Genomic DNA, 20,261 nt, shown 5'->3' on the forward strand with positions numbered 1-20,261 from the left:
GCCTCCCACTACTCAAGGGTGTAGTGAACTTGACTTTTCTCAGTTTTTCTTGCAGCTTATACCATGTACCTGTACTGTGTTTGTTCTTATGTGTTCATGGCTTCCTCCCTCCCTCCCTCTCCCCCTTCCTTCCTTTTTTTATTCTCTTTCCTTCTCTCCTCTTTCACTTGTTCACTATATAATATGGGCTTTGATGGGAGAGATTCTAAGACTTTTTAGAAACTTATATTTGTTTATCTGTCTATCTATTTTGTGTGTGTGTGTGTGTGTGTGTGTGTGTGTGGTTGCTCCTGTGCCACATCATGTGTGTGGAGGTCAGAGGACAACTTGTGGGAGTTGGCTCTCTCTTTCCTCTGTGTCCAGTGCCAGGGCTAGAACACAGGTCTTCAGACTTGCCGGCAGGTAACTTTACCCAGTGAGCCGTCTCATTGGCCCATGGCTTACACGTCCTAATAAATGTTGTAGTCTGGACATTCTGTGTTCTGATGTTGAAGTGAAATACTCTACTTGCTGGAACTGACTGATCCCACTTGAGCCATCTCTTAGGTCTGGTTTGGAGTCACAAAGAAGTCGTTGGAAGCTCCTAGGCTACTATTTATGGTCATTGCCTTAGCTCTGGAAGACCCTTACTTTTCTGTCCATAATTCCCACTCCCTGGTTCTTTGAAGATAATGGAGAAAAAAAAAACCCTCAAACAACAAAAAGAATCAAAACTTCTAATTGCAGACAATGATGGTGACAACAGTGTCATTTCCACTTCCTGTCCTGGCTGGCACCAGTCATCTGCCCGTACCAGTAAGATTCAGTTCTGGGTCAGTTTGAGTTTAAACTTGAACTGAAGTATTGCCATGGCGATCCCCTGAGATGCTAGATAGTCATCTCCAAAATGAAAAAGCAGCTTCGCTAGTTTTCCTTCAAGCTTGCTTGTTTTGCTGGAAAACCTATTTTGCAAAGGCGACTTCAAAGAACACACTTTAGATGAAGCAGAGAGCTTAATGCCTGAGCGAGGCTGGGCTGCCTTCTGGGAGCTCTTCTCTGAAGTGCTCCCCAGCCCATTCCACAATTTTAGTGGGGGCAAGACCCACGGTGAACTGGAAACTGGTAAAGCCCTCACCCTGGTCCTTACTGTGATGGTGCTTTGGTCCCTTGTTCATCTTCCCCTCTTTAGAAGCAGATTTCTCCTGAAGGAGATCTTGTCCCCACGTGGAGGTGGCTGGTACTATCCCAAGTCCCGGAGTTTCTCATCTTCTATTGAACAGGAGGTTGTGCAGTGGTCACATGATCAGGGGTAAGAGAGGATGGGGATGAAGCAACTTCCATTAAACTTTTGGTTAAAATTTTAAATGTTTATTTGTGCGTGCGTGCGTGCGTGTGCATGCATGTGTGAACATGCTGTGGCACATGTATGTATAGGACAACTTGTGGGAGTTGGTTCTCTGTGACAATTGTGTGGGATCTAGAGACTAAACTCAGGTCACTGGGCTCAGCAGCAAGTGCCTTTACCCCTCTAAGCAATCTTGACAAACCTACTTTTAGTTTTTAAAATGGAAGTATATCTATTGTTTTTCTGATATGGAAGTAGTATTTGCTAATTTGTCAAAAACCAAAGAAAGAAAAATGCAAATACAAAGAATTCAACCATCCCCAAGCAATAACCATTAGCACTTCAGTGTCCATTCTGCATAACTGTGGACCAATAGCTGTGGAGCCTTCATGGGACTGGACTAGGCCCTCTGTATAGGTGAGACAGTTGTGTAGATTGACCTGTTTAAGGGGCCCCTTGGCAGTGGGATCAGGACCCATCCCTAGGGCATGAGTGGGATTTTTGAAGCCTGGTGCCTATGGTGGGACACTTTACACAGCCTTGGTACAGGGGGAGGTGTTTGGACCTCCCTCAACTGAGTGTATCAGGCTCTGCTGACTCCCCATGGGAAGAGGTAGGAATGGGGAATGGGATGAGGGGGAAGTCTGGGGGGGTGGGAGGAGGGAGAGGGAATCTGTGGTTGGTTTGTAAAATGAATAGAAAATTTCTTAATAATAAAATATATATGAACACATAATCATGTTAAATGTAGTTTTGTTCCCAGGGTTAGTGTTTTAAAATGTTTGATGAAGCCAGGCTGTGGTGGCACACGCCTTTAATCCCATCACTTGGGGTAGGCAGAGGCAGGTGGATCTCTGAGTTTGAGGCCAGCCTGGTCTGCAGAGTGAGTTCCAGGACAGCCAGCACTACACAGAGAAACCCTGACTTGAAAAACCAAACAATCAAAAAACAAAACAAAATACTCCCCAATTCCCCAAACTTTGATGAGTATGGGCGGCAGAATATAGCAGGATATGATTGATGCCAACTCCATATATGAATGTCTTAAGTAACACATATTTTCTTCTTGCTTATACATTCTTGTGGGCTGGCAGTGGAACAGGTATGCACATGCGGTCATTTGTGAACTTGGGAGAACTGCCTCCACCCCTGACATGACTAATTACTGTCCCAGAGGGAGCAGGCAGCTCTGAGAAAGTAAATATCTGTAATTTATACTTGGCCCAGAAGTGAATGTTACTTAACATCCATAACGTATTGGCCAGAGCTTGTCCCTATGGCCCGATCTGTCCACAGCAGGTGATCTTTCTGGCAGAGAGCAGCTAGAAACATATGTAATGAACAATATTGAAGCCCAGTAATATATCTGCTGGTCAATAAATATAGACTTACTTTGTTATTTTTAATATTTATTTATCATCATGTGTATGGGTGCATGTGCGGATGTTTTTGTGTGTGTATGTGTTTGTATGTATGGGAGTATGTGTGTATGTTTGTAGTGAGGTATGTGTGTAGGTTTGTGTGTATTAGGGTAGTGTGTGTGCATGTTTATATGTGGGTGTTTGTGCTCTTGTGTGCATGTGGAGGTCAGCGGTCAACCTAGGGTGGCATTTTTTAGAAGATGTCCATCTGTCTTGGATTTTGGGACAGGGTCTCTCAGTGGGACCTTAAGACTATGTTGGAATTCTTTTTTTTTTTTTTTTTTTTTTTTTGGTTTTTCGAGACAGGATTTCTCTGTGTAGCTTTGCGCCTTTCCTGGAGCTCACTTGGTAGCCCAGGCTGGCCTCGAACTCACAGAGATCCTCCTGTCTCTGCCTCCCGAGTGCTGGGATTAAAGGCATGCGCCATCAACGCCTGGCAACAAATCTTTTTTTTTTTTTTGTTTTTGTTTTTTTCCAGACAGGGTTTCTCTGTGTAGCTTTGGAACCTGTCCTAGAACTCGCTCTGTAGACCAGGGTGGCCTTGAACTCACAGAGATCCACCTGCCTCTGCCTCCCGAGTGCTGGGATTAAAGGCGTGCACCACCACTGCCTCTATGTTGGAATTCTTAAGGCCAGATTGGCTAGCCCATGAGCCCCGCGATCTTCCTATTTCTGTCTCCCCATGGCCAGTGAGCCCCAGATTTCCCCAATACCAGGATCATAAGGATGCCACCACACCTGGGTTCTTATGTAGGTTCTGGGGTCAAACTCAGGTCCGTGCGCTTGGGTGGCAAATGCTTTGCCAATAGCTGTCTCTCTGGTCCCTGGGTGACAGTGGTGTATTTAACTAAACTACTTCTAGTGGATACTTTATGTCAGTGGCTCTTGACCTTCCTAATGCTGTGACCCTTTAACACATGTCGTGTATTAAACGCCTCATATTGTGGTGATCAACCATAAAAATAATTTCATTGCCACTTCATAACTGTAATTTTGCTGCTGTTATGAATTGTAATGTAAATATCTGTGTTTTCCAATGGTCTTAGGCGACCCCTGTGAAAGGATCATTGGAACCCCCAAAGGGTTGCAACCCACAGGTTGAGAACCAGTACTTTAGGCTCTCTCCAACTATGAACAACTGTTCTAAAAGCTACACATTTTGTTTTTCCAACTATTCTCCTCTCTTATTTACTTTTCTGTTGGTAGAGTTTTTAACTGAAAGACATACACACAGGTGGGAATATAAATGTATACTCACTTTAGAAAAATTTTACTGTTTCTTAAAATAAAATTTACTGTATGACACATGATTTTATTTTCCACTCATAGGAAAATAAAAATGTATCTCTATATTCTCAGGAAAGATTGCCTGTGTGTGAAAATTAAATTTTAATTCAAGTTATGAATTATTCATACCAGACAAGGGGAAACAATAACTCGAATGTCTGTCAGGTGACAAACAGATAAACAAAATCTAGCATACCTACACAATAGAATATTATTCAGCAATAAAAAGGAATAAAGTAGTGTCTGCTAGTGTAGATGAGCCTTGAGACTCATTTGTATTATTCAAAATACAAAAATATGAATGGTGTATAATTCCATTTATATAAACTGATCAGAATGGGGTAAACCATATAAAATAATTTAAGCCCGGCGGTGGTGGCACACGCCTTTAATCCCAGCACTCGGGAGGCAGAGCCAGGTGGATCTCTGTGAGTTCGAGGCCAGCCTGGGCTACCAAGTGAGTTCCAGGAAAGGCGCAAAGCTAAACAGAGAAACCCTGTCTCGAAAAACAACAAACAAACAAACAAACAAAAAATAATAATTTAGTGGTTGCTAAGGGCTGGGGGTGAGTGATTGTGAGGTGATGACCAGAGTGTGCAAAGTGTGTGTATGTGTGTGTGTGTGTTTGTGTGTGCATATGTGTGTTTGTGTGTCTGTGTGAGTGTATCTGTGTGTCTGTGTGGGTGTCTGTGTTTGTGTGTCTGTGTGAGTGTCTGAGTGTGTCTGAGTGTGTCTGTGTGTCTCTGTGTGTGTGTCTGTGTGTGTATATGTCTGTATGTATGTGTGTGTCTGTGTATGTACATGTCTCTCTCTGTGCCTGTGTGTCTGTGTGTATATGTGTGTTTTTGTGTGTATGTGTGTCTTTGTGTGTGTCTGTGTATGTGTGTGTGTGAGTGTGTGTCTGTGTGTGTGCTCTCACGTGTGTGTTGGGGGGGGAGGGGGGGACGGGGACAGTCCCCATCAGGTTTCCTTCCACATCACTCTCTACCTTATTTTCTGAGACAGTCTCTCACTGAAACTGGGGCTTGCTGTCTCTCCTGACTGGCTAGCCGTGCTCCAGGGATCCCGTGTGTCCTCTGCCCCAGTCCCCGTCAGTACTGGGCTGTGTGCTGCTGCCCTGGCTTTCCGTGTGGGCATTGGAACTGAGCTCAGGTCCTCGAGCTTGCACAGCCATCACTTCACCCCCAGTTCATCTCCCCGGGCTCCAGAGTCTCCTTTTAGAAAGTTAATACAAACTGCTCTGACTGTGGTGACGGCTGCCCAGTCCTTACAGAGAAAGACACTTTTACTTGTGCACAAAACGAGTGAATTTCATGGTATAAAAATCACATCTCAAAAAACTATCTAAAAATGTGTAAAGTCAGGGGCTGGAGAGACGGCCCAGAGGTTAAGAGTGCTTCCTGCGCTTGCAGAGGACCAGAGTTCTGCTCTCCGGCTCTAGGAGAACCCAGAGCCTCTGGCCCGTGTCCATTACTGCACACATGGAGATGCAGGCACATAATTAAAGACAAAATAGATTTTTAAATGTGTAAAGCCTGGGCTTTTCAAGTAAGTATCTGTTCCATATTTTCCAAAGGAAAATTTGTGACTCATAGCAATAACTATTATGTTTCTGTTATTTAAACACAGGTTTGCTGTGTGCGATATTCAAAGAGAAGCTAGAATTTGTTTATTTATTTATTTACTTACTTACTTACTTACTTACTTACTTACTTATTGGTTTTTTGTTTTTGTTTTTTTTTTTTTTTTTGGTTGTGAGCCTAGCCTTTAATGGCTGAACCATCTCTCCAGCCCTATTTATTGGGTTTTTAAGACAGAGTTTCTCTGTGTAGTTTTGCACCTTTCCTGGAGCTCACTCTGTAGCCCAGGCTGGCCTCAACTCACAGAGATCTGCCTGCTTCTGCCTCCCGAGTCAAAGGCATGCGCCACCACCACCCGGCAAGAAGCTAGAATTTTTAAAGAATTTTAAATAAGCCCAGAGGGACTGGCTTATTATTACTGTGATTTTAATTTTTCAATTATTTATTAATTTAAGATTTTTTTTTTCAAGACAAAGTTTCTCTGTGTAGTTTTGGTGCCTGTCCTGGATCTCACTCTGTAGACCAGGCTGGCCTTGAACTCACAGAGATCTGCCTGGCTCTGCCTCCCGAGTGCTGGAATTAAAGGTGTGTACCACCACAGCCCAGCAATATTTATTTATTTTTATGTTTATGGATGTTTTGCCTGTCTGTCTGTATGTATACCACACTCATGCCTGGTGCCTGTGGAGACCAGAGAGGCTGTTGGATCTCCAGTAACTGAGGTTATAGACTGTTGTGAGTCACCATGTGGGTACTGGGAATTGAACTTGAGTCCTTTGAAGAGCTCTTTATTACTGAGACATCTCTCCAGCCCCTGCATTTTTTAAAGGAAATTTTTATTATTTTTCTGTACCCACTCTTACCCATGAGAAAATAGAAGAAATCTTCCAGAAAAGAAATCTTCAAGGCATTTCAGGGTAACTTCGGTGTTGTTTGGATTTCTTAGAGTTTTGCATTGAATAGGAACTCACCAGAAGGAGGCCAAATGTGTGTGTTACAATGATGTAATGGACACAATAGCAAGGAATTTCATGTCAAGCCAAAGACTGAGCGAAGCAGAATGCAAGCTTCCTGTGGCTCTCTCTGTTCTCATCACTATTACAGATGTAGGCACACCCAGATAATGAGGTAGTCGGACCTCATGGGTTTTGAGTCAAGCAGGGCTAAGACTGATAGATTCTAATTCCAGCCTGAAAAACACTCTGATTAAAAAAAAAAAAGTCAGAACTACTTTTCAAGCTAGATATCCTTAGTGGTGAATCTGAATGGGTTTTAGCACCTTCACATGACTCATTTATCAATACCTCACAATCCTATTTCATATTTCTTTTCTCTTTCCAGGTGGCGCTCAGGGTCCCCAGGCAACTCAGGCTGTTGCAAAGGCTGGTATGTATATCCACAGATACCACGTTCAAGTCCTTCATCCTTCTGCTCCCTTTGAACTAGGGTCTAGAGGCAGCTCCCCCAAAGCTCTCGGTGCTCCTTAGAGGAGAAGTCGAGCATGAAACAGTATAGCTGATTCCTTTAGAAGTTTTCTCAAAGGGGCTATGTCCCTCCTAAAGGAGAGACTAGAAAGATGGCTCAGTGGGTAAGAGTGCTTGTTGCCCATGCATGGAGACCCGAGTTCAAATCCCCAGCACCCATGTAAAAAGCCTAATGTGGCTGCATGCACGCCTGTTACAATGGTGCTCTGTGAGGTGGAGACAGGAAGATCACTAGAGCTTGTTGGGTGTCAGTCTACCTCAAGTTCAGTGAGAGACACTGCATCAGTGGACTGAGAGGGAATGAAGAGCAGAATTCCTGAGGGCTTCCTCTGGCCTTGGCCTGTGTGCTCATGAGTGCATACCCCCCCCCCACAACACACACACACACACACACACACACACACACACACACACACACACAGATAACACAGGGAGCTTCAAGTACATGTATTAAGAATCAAAAATCTACATATAGCTTATGTATTTGTTTATTTTTATAATATCTTTAATCGGGAATAAGGCCTTTGTTTGGAAGGGAGCAGCATTTGTAGATTGGAGCATTGGGTAATGAGAGTCGGATGGACTCTCCATGCATGATGGAGCCTGTGAAGACATTCCCAGACTCTGAACAGCTTTCAACATCTGAAAATAGGCTGTTGTTCATCTGGAATAGCTAATCTCTGACATGCTTTTATTGAGTCTTTGCCCTTCTGCCTTCTATTAGTTTTAATCCCCCTAATTGTGAACTTCTTAGGGATTCTCACGCTACCAGCATCATCTGTCTTCAGAAATAGAAGATTCCCTCAGAAACCCACCATCAGTTTACTGATTTTGTTTTTGGTGTAGTTAGCCCTGTAAATGTTTTGGGTTCCTATGTTTGTCTTTTGTTTCATAGCCTTTAAATTTTGTTAATTGAAAAGACTTTTTTTTTTTTTTTTTTTTTTGAGAAGGGGTCTCATGTATCCCAGGCTGGCCTCTGGGATACATGAGACTCTCTCTGCAGCCAAGACTGTCCTTTGAATCCGGATCCTCCTGCATCTACTCCCAAATGCATGGAGGACTGCTGATGTGTGCTACCATGTCCAACAGTTGAAAAGGTTTTCATGACCCAGGCACCTGCACTATTTATATAATCTCTTCCATTTTCTTAGAAACCTCTTCTAATTTTCAAGTCTTACTTTCTCATTTATTACACATTTTGAACATGAACTCTACCTATAAAGAGTTTTTCCAGGTGTAATGCATATGCCATGTCTTCAGCACCTCTGTACTACCAAGAAGGCACAACTCTAAATGTAGCTTATGTAGTTATTTATGTGGGATTGCATGATCTGGCTTCTGCTTGTGCCTGGAGTCTCTAGCTACCTCTCAACCACTGTAGTTCTCGGTATGTTCCAAATTATAATTAATGAATAGAAAATAGACAGCTCAGAATGTTCCAGGTTTTAATTAATGAACAGAAACTGAGCAGCAACAACTAGAATTCTCCCACCATTGTCAGGACCACAGAGTTATGCTTGGTTATGTTTAGAACTAATTAGATTCCTCTTTTTATAGAAGTCCTTGCACACACACACACACACACACACACACACACACACACACACACTGCATTTTGAGTATCACAGATATCATTGTATCTGAGTTTCCACCATGCTTAAAAAATACTGACTAGCTTTCTTAAAGCAATATACTGCTGTCACTTACCCTCTGACCTCAGGGATCCTTCTTGGTGACACTTTGATAGAAGGTATTCTCAAGTTTGTGCCAGGAATTATTTCACTTCAATGTGGTATGATATACAAACACTGAAATGATTGACGGGAAGGAAGAACTGCACACTCACATGTCCCTGGTAACAGGAGTTGTGATCTGCATACAAACCCCCACACAGAAGCACAGGGACGGTCAGGAAACAGTGGGTGGGGTGGATGGTGGAGCACAGCCCAGAGCATCTATTAGGATTTTCATGGGAAGGAATGGCTGAGCGGGTGGATGTGCCCAGTAAGCTTAGGACTGGACACTTGGAGTCATTTTGGCAGGCTTTGGGCTGTAACAGCTGTCCCTCATTGCCTAGTGCCTGGTTCTGGGGTGGTTTGGGGCAAAGAGAATTCGTTTTCTGTGTGAATATTTGATAGAGGAAGTGGTCAGGAGGGTGGATGATCAAAACCTAGATAATGTGGTTTTCATATTAAGGTGTTCTGGCAGGGCAGTCACTGCTGTCTCTAGAGTGAGGGAAAGAGTCTCTCCAGGAACACAGGCTCGAATGCCAGAGCATCAGGTTATGTCATCAGCAGGAAAATGGATACAAGTGGAGAGAATCATATTATGGGAACTATTACACTCTCCCTCCTGTGGGTTCTAGACCTTATAGACACATAAAGCCCTTTATGTGTAGATGACAGGGAAGTAGAAAGTGGCTGGAGGAATGAAGGGGGCTGATGGGAGCTGGGGAAGGAGGAGGGTCATGGAGCCCCGAGGGGAATGTGCTCCAAGCGCATTTGACTTGCATGAAGATGGCCTCATGTAACACTATATAAATTATGGTCAGGACAGCGGGTGGCTTGGCGCTGACCATGGGTCTCTTGTGGATGCTGTACACGCTTGTGTCTGTCTCCCCATCCTCAATCCCAACCACCACAGAGTGTCGTTTTCAGAAGATCACAGAATGGGTATTTCCCTCTGGATGGGATAATTACACTTAATGTTCCTTCTTATCCCAACGTAAGGAGGCATTGCTGTGGAGACTGTACGAATGTGAACAGGTGAATCAGGGTGTCATGTCTGCCTGCAAATGGGGGAGGGAGTGATTTTCCCCAGGTGGTGAATGCAGCATCCAAAGAAGCTTCAGCAGAGACAACACATGACAACACACGCTATACTACGCAGCTTTCCTCAAAGAGAAGAAACCTTAAGGTCGCATAACGGTCCATGGACCTAACATCCAGCCACCTGCTCCATTCCAGTCTTCTCTTCCATACAACAAGGGAGCGTGAGGTTAGCTGCTTGAGCTGCTGGAGCTGCTCACAGTGTATTTCTCCTAGTGACTGTAAATAGTGGTCAGGCCAGGGGGCTGTAGAGATACCACAGTGTTTAGGAACACTGACTGCTTTCCCAGAGAACCTGGGTTCTGCTCCCAGCACACACATGGCCACTCACAGTGCTCTGTAATTCCAATTCTAGAGGATCTCATGTCCTCTTCTGGCCTCTATGGGCACTAGACATGTATATGGTTTACATGCATACATGTAGGTAAACACACACACGAAATAAAAATAACTAAATAAAAATTTAAAAAAAAATAAGAAAGAAAAGAATGGTTGGTCCAGAACCAAGCACCAAAGGGTTAATAATCTTCTAGGAAGAGGGGACTGAATTGGGCTTTGGCAACTGGGCTGTGTCACAAACATTCCACAGCGACATTTCCAGATGGCAACTTGGGTAATTCATGACATCCTCTGGGTGGCTTGATGTTAAGTGACTCCCGTGAGTCATACCCGAACCTCTGGTCCCTCAGGCAGCTAATTAAGACACGCCCTGCCTCAAACTACTTTTCCATCTGGGTTGGTTTTGGAGGAAAAAATAATGAAGAAATTATATGATGTCACAGGAAGGTTTTTCTTTTGCTTTGTAATTTCCAGTTGACATCTCCAAACAAAATAATTATTTATAGATAAATATGGTGACCATGTTGAATTTTGAAGAATTATATTGGGAAAATTTGAGACAACTCTTTTATGGTCTCCCATTTATGACAGATTTTCAGACACTTCTGCCATTCAAAGCTCTGTGTTTGCTTTCTGTGGTCAGGGCCTGACTAATTCCCCCACTTGTCACCTACGTCCCCTTGCGCGTCTCACTGGGCCTTTTCCTCATTAATCTGGTGCAGTCACCAGTCCTGGAAAGGGCCCCTTTTCTTTTCTCTTCTTTTCTTTTCTTTTCTTTTCTTTTCTTTTCTTTTCTTTTCTTTTCTTTTCTTTTCTTTTCTTTTCTTTTCTTTTCTTTCTTTTCTTTTCTTTTCTTTTCTTTTCTTTTCTTTCTTTTCTTTTCTTTTCTCTTCTCTTCTCTTCTCTTCTCTTCTTTTCTTTTCTTTTCTTTTCTTTTCTTTTCTTTTCTTTTTTTCCCTTACTGATGGTTTAACCCAGGACTCCAGGCATGCTAGGGAAACACTTATCACTGTACTATATTCTCAGTCTAGAACATTCTTTTCATTCTCTTCCATCATCTACAATTTTGAAATCTATGTTTTTTAAAAAACAACAACCTTCTTTCACACTTTGCAGACGCCAGTGAACTATCTTTCTCCTGTTGTTTTATTCCTTTGTGTGTCTGTGGCACCTGAGTACGGAAGCCAGGGCGCCATGCTTGTGAGCAGCTCTCCCATTGTGCTGACCCCAGGGCCATTTATCTTTCTTCTGGACTCTGGAAGGCCTGGCAGTCACGGTCCCTATGGCATCTCTTCATTTTTGTCAGTGTGTATCTCTCTCCCTGCCCCTCTCAAATTACCTGTACATCTGTCTCTCTTCTATAGCTTTGTTACATCGCTTTGTATCCCCCCCACCCCCCTTCTTCCAAATACAGTTGCAAGAGCCTTGAGATAAGTAGCCAGCTGGAATAGTTCTTCTGAAACCTTCATGAAATATAGTCTCTAAGAGTGCTTAAGAAATATTAGCTCATTACATTTTATTTTTGATGGATGTATACTGCTTTTTAATTGTTCAAGACTCAGAAAATTCAGTGGATGGTGGTGGCGCACGCCTTTGATCCCAACACTTGAGAGGCAGAAGCAGGAGAATCTCTGTGAGTCTGAGGACAGCTTGGTCTACTAAAGAGTTCCATGACAGGCTCCAAAGCTACACAGAGAAACCTGTCTCAATGCCCCCCACAAACAAAACAAGACATACCCCCAAAACAAAACAAACAAACAAACAAACAAAAACAAGAGTCAGAAAAGTCATTTCATGTCCACAAATATTTTTAAAGTTGTTTTCATTTTAACATGTAAAGATGTATATGTGTCTGTGGGTGCATGTATAAGTTGGGGGCAGGGTGCATATGCCAATTTGTGCATATATGTGTGGAGGCCAGAGGTCAGTCTCAGGGGTTGCTCCTCAGGAGATGCCCATCTGGTGTTTTGAGGTAGTTTCTCACTGGCCTGGAGCTCACTGACTTAGCTGGGTGGGCTGCCAGCAAGCCTGGGGATCCCCATTTCTCTGCCTCCTCAGCATTGAGATCATCAGCACTCACCGCCAAGCCAGGCTTTCTCAACACGGGTTCTGGGGATGGGAGTCAGGTTCTCATGTTTATGTGGCAAGCACTTTAATGACTGAGTCATTTTTCCAGCCCCACGTTGGTTCTATGCTGAGATCTAGGGAGTGGAAAAGAGAAGAAAGGGAGGACGGGAGGGAGGAAAGGAAGGAGAGGGAGAGGGACGGAGAAGTCACCATTGCTGTGGTTCCTGTTCACCGTGCACTGATGTGTTTACCACGCCGTCGGAGCAGTGATAAGAAATGGCAGCTGGAGTTGCTAACAGTTTCATGCACACACTTGACTCTGACAGATTCTAGGCCAGAACTGCTGCAGAGAGAGGCAAAGTTATGGGGTGACTGCAGGGACTCCCGAGAAAACAGTAACTGGGCAGAAGCTGTAAAACTAAAATAGGTCTAACACTCTTCCAAGCTGTCTCCTTGGGCTCGTAAACCATGGCTCGTGTTCTGGAAGTCATGCTTTGGGAACGCAGCTGCACCATAGCCTTCATTTCAGGCCTAAAGGACTGAAAATAAACTCTTTTATTGGGCTTCTTTGGATGTTTCACTTTTATTACATTTCACTTATTTATTTGGTGTACGTGGGGACACACATGTGCTATGGCACACATATGAAGATCAGAGGAAAACTTGTAGGAGTCAGTTCTCTTTTTTCACAGGGACTGAACTTGGGCTATCAGCCTTGGTGGCAAGTTCATTTAGCCACTAAGCCATCTCTCTAGTCCCGATTTTCATGTTTCATTTATTTACTTTTAAAGATGTATTTTCATGTGTGTGTGTGTGTGTGTGTGTGTGTGTGTGTGTGTGTGTGTGTGTGTGTATGACACATGTGTGTGGGTGCTCTTGGTGCCAGAAGAGATGTGTCAGCCCCCTTGGATCTGGAGTTACAGGTGGCTGTAAGCTGCCTTGTAATGGTTTCTGGGAACCAAACTTGGGTTTTTGGAAGAGCTTTGAGTGCTCTTCACTCTATGCCGTATTTCTAACCCCAATTTTATTTTATTGCATTTTTAGTAATTTAAACTTTTTTCTTTAGAATTTCATACAATGTATTTTTGATTATATTCATTCTCCTTCCTGCAACTCCATCCATATCTACCCAGTTTCCCTACCCACCCAAGTAAGTTTGTGGCACCCTCTTCCTCCTCTTCTTCTTTTTCTTCCCTTCCTTGCCCTCCTCTCCCTCATCCTCCTTCTAAATCCATCAAGTCAAATTTGTGCTGCCCTGATACTCTTGGACATGTGGCCTTCCATCATGGCCTTCTACCAGTGGTCACACCCTTAAAGAAAGCTGATTCTCCATCTCCCGGCAGCCATTGCTTGTCAATAGCTTCTGAACATTTAAAACACAACACAATTATTTATCTCAAAATCAAGACTCAATCAACACGATATTATACTACTAAAGGAACAAACTTTTTAACTATTTAAAAATAGTACTGGACCAGAAATATCTACTACAAGGAAATAAATTTTATTTAGAGAGCTATAAACCTGTTTAAGTTGTAAACTTAAAAATCCCTCGTCCAAGGGCAAGCACCAGACTTTCAAGCAAAGGAGTGATATGAAAAGTTGCTAAGGTTTTTTTTTTTTTTTTTTTTTTTTTTTTTTTTTTTGATAATGTGCAGCTGTAACAATAGCAAGGAACGGATTCGGTTCAGTGTCCTATCTTCAGAGTTGACAATTTATTGAAGGTCCAGTGAGTCTCACAGGTAACCCTGAGTCAGCAGCCAAGACCAGGCTACAGTTATTATATTTGGGGGTGGGTTCTGTGTTTCCTTGGCTGTCTAACAAATGTCACCATGAAGGCTCTGTGCAGGAAGGATGTCTCTGGAATCCTTTGAGGAGAGGGCCAGGATTGGGAACCAGGGCTCTGAAGGTCATCTTGGGTTAATTACCTGGTCTTCACAAGGTAAATGACTTTGGCCTTCAATGTCTAAAAAAGACCCAGCTTGAGAGTCTCTCTCCTTCTATATCTTGTATTTATAACTTGTACCTTTGACCTCTTCTAAAAAGGTTTCACATGTGTGGAGGAGGATATGGTGATTCAATATGTGTGTGTACACGTAGGTGTGTGCACATGTGCCTGTGTGTCCATAAGCATGTGGAAGATAGACGTCAGTGCTGTGTGTCTTTTCTGTTTCTCAATTGCTCTCTATCTTATTTTGGGGGCAGTATCTCTCAGTGAACATGGAACTAATCAATTTGGCTAGATGGCTGGCCAGTGAGCTCCAGAGACTCTACTAAATTCACTTCCACAGAGCTGGGATTATGTGTACCACCATGCCTGGCTTTTTAAGTGGGTGTTAGGGACTCTGAACTTGGGTCTTCAGACTTGTGTGGCTAACACTTTACTGGCTGGGCCATCTGCCCAGTCCCCCAAGGGCAGTTTTGATCTGTAGAAATCTAGTTTACAAAAATATGCTACCAAAAACCCCTCTAGGTCAGTGGTTCTCAACCTTCCTAATGCTACACCCCTTTAATACAGTTCATCATGTTGTGGTGAACCCCAACCATAAAATTATTTTTGTTGTTACGTCATAACTGTAATCTTGCTACTGCTATGAATTGTAACGTAAATAATGGTTTTTTATAATTTAATTTTACATATCAGCCACGGATTCCCTTGTTCTCCCCCCTCTCAGCCCCCCCCTGCCTTCCCCCCAGGCCCCCCCCCCATTCCCATCTCCTCCAGGGAGGAGGATGGTCTCAGGTGACCCCTGTGAAAGAGCCACTTGACCACCAAAGGAGTCATAACCCATGGGTTGAGAACCACTGCTCTAGATGTAGAAAAGCACAGAGTTTGAAACAACCAAGAAAATGTGACTGAATTCCACTCAAGGTCAAGCTACCTTGAACAGCACACTCACATACTATAGATGTTACCTAAGTACTTCTGTCATCCACTGCTGTGTAAAAACCTTCATGCAAAACTCTGTGGCTTAAAGCAGTAGCCATCTTGCATGATGTTGGAGGCAAGAATTTAGGCAGGAAGAATCGTACACTTTAGACAGAAGTTACTTAGAGGTATTTGTCTAGTAGATGAGCTGACATGGAGAGTTCAAAACAGTTTCCCTCCATGCTGAGCTTGGCAGGGATGGTTAGATGGTTGGCAAGTATGAGAACTCTGATGTCTCTGTAGCAGGATAATACCTGGTTAACTTCAGAACTCAAAAAGGAATGTTCCAGGACGCTTGGATAAAAGCCTCAGGCTTTGCTATGACCCGGCACTGTAGTTCTCAAATACAACTTTCAGGGTGTGCTGCAGATGATGCAAACCACTGAGGTCCAGACTCAATGGGAAAGGTGACATCACCTTGCCATGGGAGGAGAAACAAAGACATTCATGGTCAGCAGTAAAAGTGTAACTCCATACAGCATTGTGTATTGTACGTGCTGAAGCAGGTCTTTGTTGTCTTCACTGATAAAGTGTTGAAGGTGGGACCCCTTGCTGACTTTCTTCTTAGTGGTAGAATAAGGTATGTACTGTTTTGGAGTACTACTCATGTTGAATTTACTGTTTGCTCCATTGAATTTATGAGCAAGTGGTTATGTTGGCAGAAGATTATTAGCCATTCAGTGAAGCCAACAGTGCCATTCAGGAGGCACCATGCTTCCATCCACATCCCAGAATGTGTCTGTGCCAGTTATTTCAGATACACACACACACACACACACACACACACACACACACACACACACACACACATATAACCAATCAGTGGAAAATTTTAAAAAGCTGCTTATTGTCCCCATAACATCTATTTTCCTATCTGTCTTCCCCACTAGTGTACTAACATTTATATCATTTGCCATGAAGAAAATCCATAAAAAGCCAAGGAGGCCACCATGGCTAACGGGCTACACCAGCCTGCACTTTAGGACCTGTAGCAACTCCATTTTCTTTTAATTTTTTTGTTGCAGTAACATAGGTATAATGATTTCGTCTTAGCCCCCTTTCAGACTACAGTTCAGTGTCATTAGTTATATCAACTAGCATTACAGTCATCTCCAGAACACTTGGCTAAACCGAAACTCTACACCATTAATAAACCCCAGTTCCTCTCTTTGACCACATTAGCTACTGCATGGAGGTGGCTTAGATGGCTTCACAAAGTACTTGTCTTTCTGTGTCTAGTATTTTCAATTAGCATATTGGCTTCAAGCATTACTCTTATGAAGAGTGAGACAGAATGGCCTTTCTTTTTCAGGGTGCATAGATTACATTGTATCATATACCCCATTTTGCTAATCAGTTAATCTATTGATGGACATTTGAACTGTTTCCAATTTGTTAGGACACTGTTCCTCTAAATATGGAGGAAACATATGGCAGCTATTTTTAATCTAGAGTCATACAGGACATAAATGAGTGAAATACAACTGGAATAAGAAAAGCCATGCTAAAAAGACGGGAAAACTTAGCCACTGGCAGTCTCAGAGTCAGTGATGCATCTGAGATTGGTAAGGCCTGGAGTGAAGTAGAAGATGGATGTGGAATAGAAGCTGGACCAGGAGAGGCAGCCTCCATCACTACTGCTACATTATAGTACTATACACAAGCGCCAGACAGAGATGTCCCACATTTTGTTAGAACAAAATGTGGGGGATTTCTGTCTGAAAATTTCTCAACTACTGAATATCTCTGAACTTGACCATTTAAAAATATTACAAGTCAAATAACTGGAGATCTCCTCCTAAAGCACATTAATCAATAAAGGTGTTTGACTAACCGATACCAGGTTAAACTGTTTTAATGGTGGACACCCGGACTAGCACACTATATGAGAACAGACAGTAAATATTTAAATTCTCTGTTAAAGCAATGTCAGTCCCTCTGTATTGTGCTGTATTAGCATCAGAGCATCCCTAGATCTTACGTAAATGAGTGGATTTGTGGCTGTGTTTCAATAAGAATTCATTTACAGGGATGGGTGCTCGACCTACCGCAGATTGCCCGTCCCTGTAAATGAACCACAGGGCAGAGGGATCTGAAGGAAGTTTGAAACACAATGAAATTAAACCCAAAGGCTTGATGGATGGTTTTGAGCTGGCTAGTTAAATTGCAATGCACTCATAAAATGTAACTGTGCAACTATTGAAAACTGGTAGATATTTTTGCTCAGTAGAATTGTCCAAAGATGGTGACACTTTGACTCACCATTTCTCCCACTGAGATGGTACATATGCTCTTTGCCATGGAAACTGAAGGTGCTTTTGTGATTGTTTTCATTAACATAATAAGATAGTAATAATACTATGTGGTTTTTTTTGTTGTTGTTGTTTTGTTTCCAGTATTGGAGTTCAAACCTGTAGCCTCCCAAGTGCTAGGCAAGTGTTTTACCACTGAGCCATGTCTATTCTTTATACTTTTTAATTTTAAAATAGAATCTCATTTAATTGTTCCAGATGGCCTTGGACTCACTGAAGCCCAGGTGGGCCTTGAAATTGCCACTTCTTTGCCCCTCAGCATTGCAAGTAACTGGACTAAGCCTAGCCAGCTAATAGATCTTGGAAGCTAGAGCACATATCAGAGTGTAACTTCCATTTCACTGTTGGGAAAACCAGCACATGGTGAGTGAAGTGTCTAGCTACCACAGGCTCTGATTAGCTGTGAATTAACCTAGACTTGCTCATGTGAAAGAACTGACCACTTTGGGCTGCTGTTGGGTCAACATAAAACAGAAAGCTAGCAGCCAGCTCTTAGTTAGTTGTAGCTCCATCCTCCATTAGACTGGGAAGGAGCCAGAACTCTCCCGAGTTTGTCTGAATTCTTGGTCTACAGAAAGCATGTGAAGAGACACAGTTGTTAAGCTACGAAGCTTTAGACAGGTTTGTTCTGTTGCACAAGATAATTGGAGTTTATTGATAAAGATGAGCAAATTACTACATCACTAGAAAAATAAAATGAAACAAATAAGTACATGAGCACTGTATCCATTTGTGGAAGGGTATACCCCAAACTGTTAAATATCACATCAAGGGGAAGGAGCTGAGTCCAGGGTGGGAGGGAGAGCCTTACTTGTCATTACATTTGGTATAATCTGAAGTTTTAGCCCTGCACACTTGATACGAATTGATACTTGATAATTTTTTTTGTATCTACATGCATGGATGCTTTACCTGCATGCATGTCTGTGTACTATGCACATGCTGGGTGCCTGAAGTAGACAGAAGAGGGTGTTGGATCCCCTGGACTGGAGTTACATATGGTTGTGAGCTGGAAATCCAACCTGGGTCCTCTGGAAGAATAGGCAGTGACTTTAACTGCTGAGCCATCTCTCCATCCCTGAGACTTGATCATTTTTTAAAAAAAATATACTGTTTCTTTGTGTGTATACAGGGGAGTGCTCATGGAAGCCAGAAGTATCAGATTCTCCCAGAGCTTGCATTATGGGTGGTTGATGCCTGCTATGGGTACTGAGAACTGAACCTGTGTCCTCTGAAGAGTGCTAAGCACTCTTAACGAATGAGTTCCCTACTTGAAAAAATTTTGAGACACATTTTAAATTTTAAGTAAAGCTATTTAAAAAAAACAGTTCACTATCCTTGTTATTTTGTTTTCACAGATTTCTCTTTTTCTGGGGCATTTGTAGGAATCAGAACAGAACTGTGTGCAGTAGTATCTTAGGCTTTTCACAATTTCTCAAGAAAACAGCTGTGAACCCTTGTTGTACATGCCTTCAGAGTTGGAGAGAAAAGAATATATTTAATCATGTTTAATTTAGTAAGAAAACCGGTTCCCAGCAATAACAGAGATCAAAGTCAGTGCTTTATCCTAGTTCATGATTCACTTTCGGGTTTTTGCTCTGAAAGATGATGAGATACAGATTTTAGCTTTCATAGACGTGGCAGGTTGCCATGGTATTGAGACCACCATCCTTGCCATCTCTCTCTGGTCCAATTCTCATTTTTATAAAATGTACTAAAGAGTTTTAATATGATCATCTAACAGAATCATTTTGTTAAACTCCATCTGGAATCTCTTTTGGATCCAAATCACTTCTGGTGAGAGAGACCAGATCGTCATAGAAAGAATGTTGTGCAATGCAATTTTTTCTGAATTGGGGTGTGATTTCTTGAGCCCCAAGGCTGCATCCTTTACTTTTAGCTTCCTGTTAGGCTTCATGGATCTCAGAAGTGGATGTGATTTTAGTGGCTTACTTGAGCCATCCCAATTTGTGAAGGAAGGAAAGACACTATGTTACTTTAAGAGTTCTAGAATGTGAGCATTCACCCTCTGGACAGCTTGTTAAGACAGACTGCTCCAAGCTCCTGGGTCTGCGGGGTTGGAATAAGGTGGGGGACTTTGCCTTTCTGATAAGTTTTCAGTGACACTGTTGGGGAGAAAACCATACTTTGGGAATCTTCTCCCCGCCCCCTGTTTTTCGAGACAGGGTTTCTCTGTGTAGCCCAGGCTGTATTGGAACTCACTCTGTAGACCAGGCTAGCCTGGAACTCAGAGATCCACCTGCCTCTGCCTCTCTAGGATTAAAGGTGCTTCACCATTTTCTCCCCTAGTATGGGAGCATTCTAACTTTTTATTGGCAAAGTCAATTCTGAACAAATTGAAATGCATATCATATAAATATTAATTTCCCTCAAATAATAAAATAACGAAACTCCAATAGGATTGTGCAAAAGTCTTAACTGAATTTGATGAACTGTTTTGTGCTGTAATTATGAAAATTCAAATTTTGTTTGTTTTTGAGTGAGTATAATCAAATTGTTCAGTTAACAAAGAGCGTGGAGTAGCCAAGCCCTTGTTTTATCCCTCTAACCACTCACTGTCTTCCACATAGGTCATTAGTCTCTCCTACACACTTTCGGGGGCATCAGGACCTCCTTTTTACACAAGCAATAATCTAATACACACATGCTCCTAGATACGGCTTTGTCAG

The 20,261-nt window shown here is 42.6% G+C and overlaps 1 protein-coding gene across 1 annotated transcript in view; it reads left to right on the top strand.

Annotated features, from left to right (window-relative positions):
- Positions 1-20,261, top strand: part of Itih5 (inter-alpha-trypsin inhibitor heavy chain 5) — a 93,248-nt gene that overhangs the window by 6,573 nt on the left and 66,414 nt on the right. Inside the window, exon 2 of the mRNA XM_006984413.4 lies at positions 6,954-6,998. Within this exon, the coding sequence (XP_006984475.3) occupies positions 6,954-6,998 (45 nt within the window). The remainder of the gene's footprint in view (positions 1-6,953; positions 6,999-20,261) is intronic.

This window comes from Peromyscus maniculatus, chromosome 5 (assembly GCF_049852395.1).
Source record: "Peromyscus maniculatus bairdii isolate BWxNUB_F1_BW_parent chromosome 5, HU_Pman_BW_mat_3.1, whole genome shotgun sequence".
In the NCBI taxonomy this organism is placed as follows: Eukaryota; Metazoa; Chordata; class Mammalia; order Rodentia; family Cricetidae; genus Peromyscus; species Peromyscus maniculatus.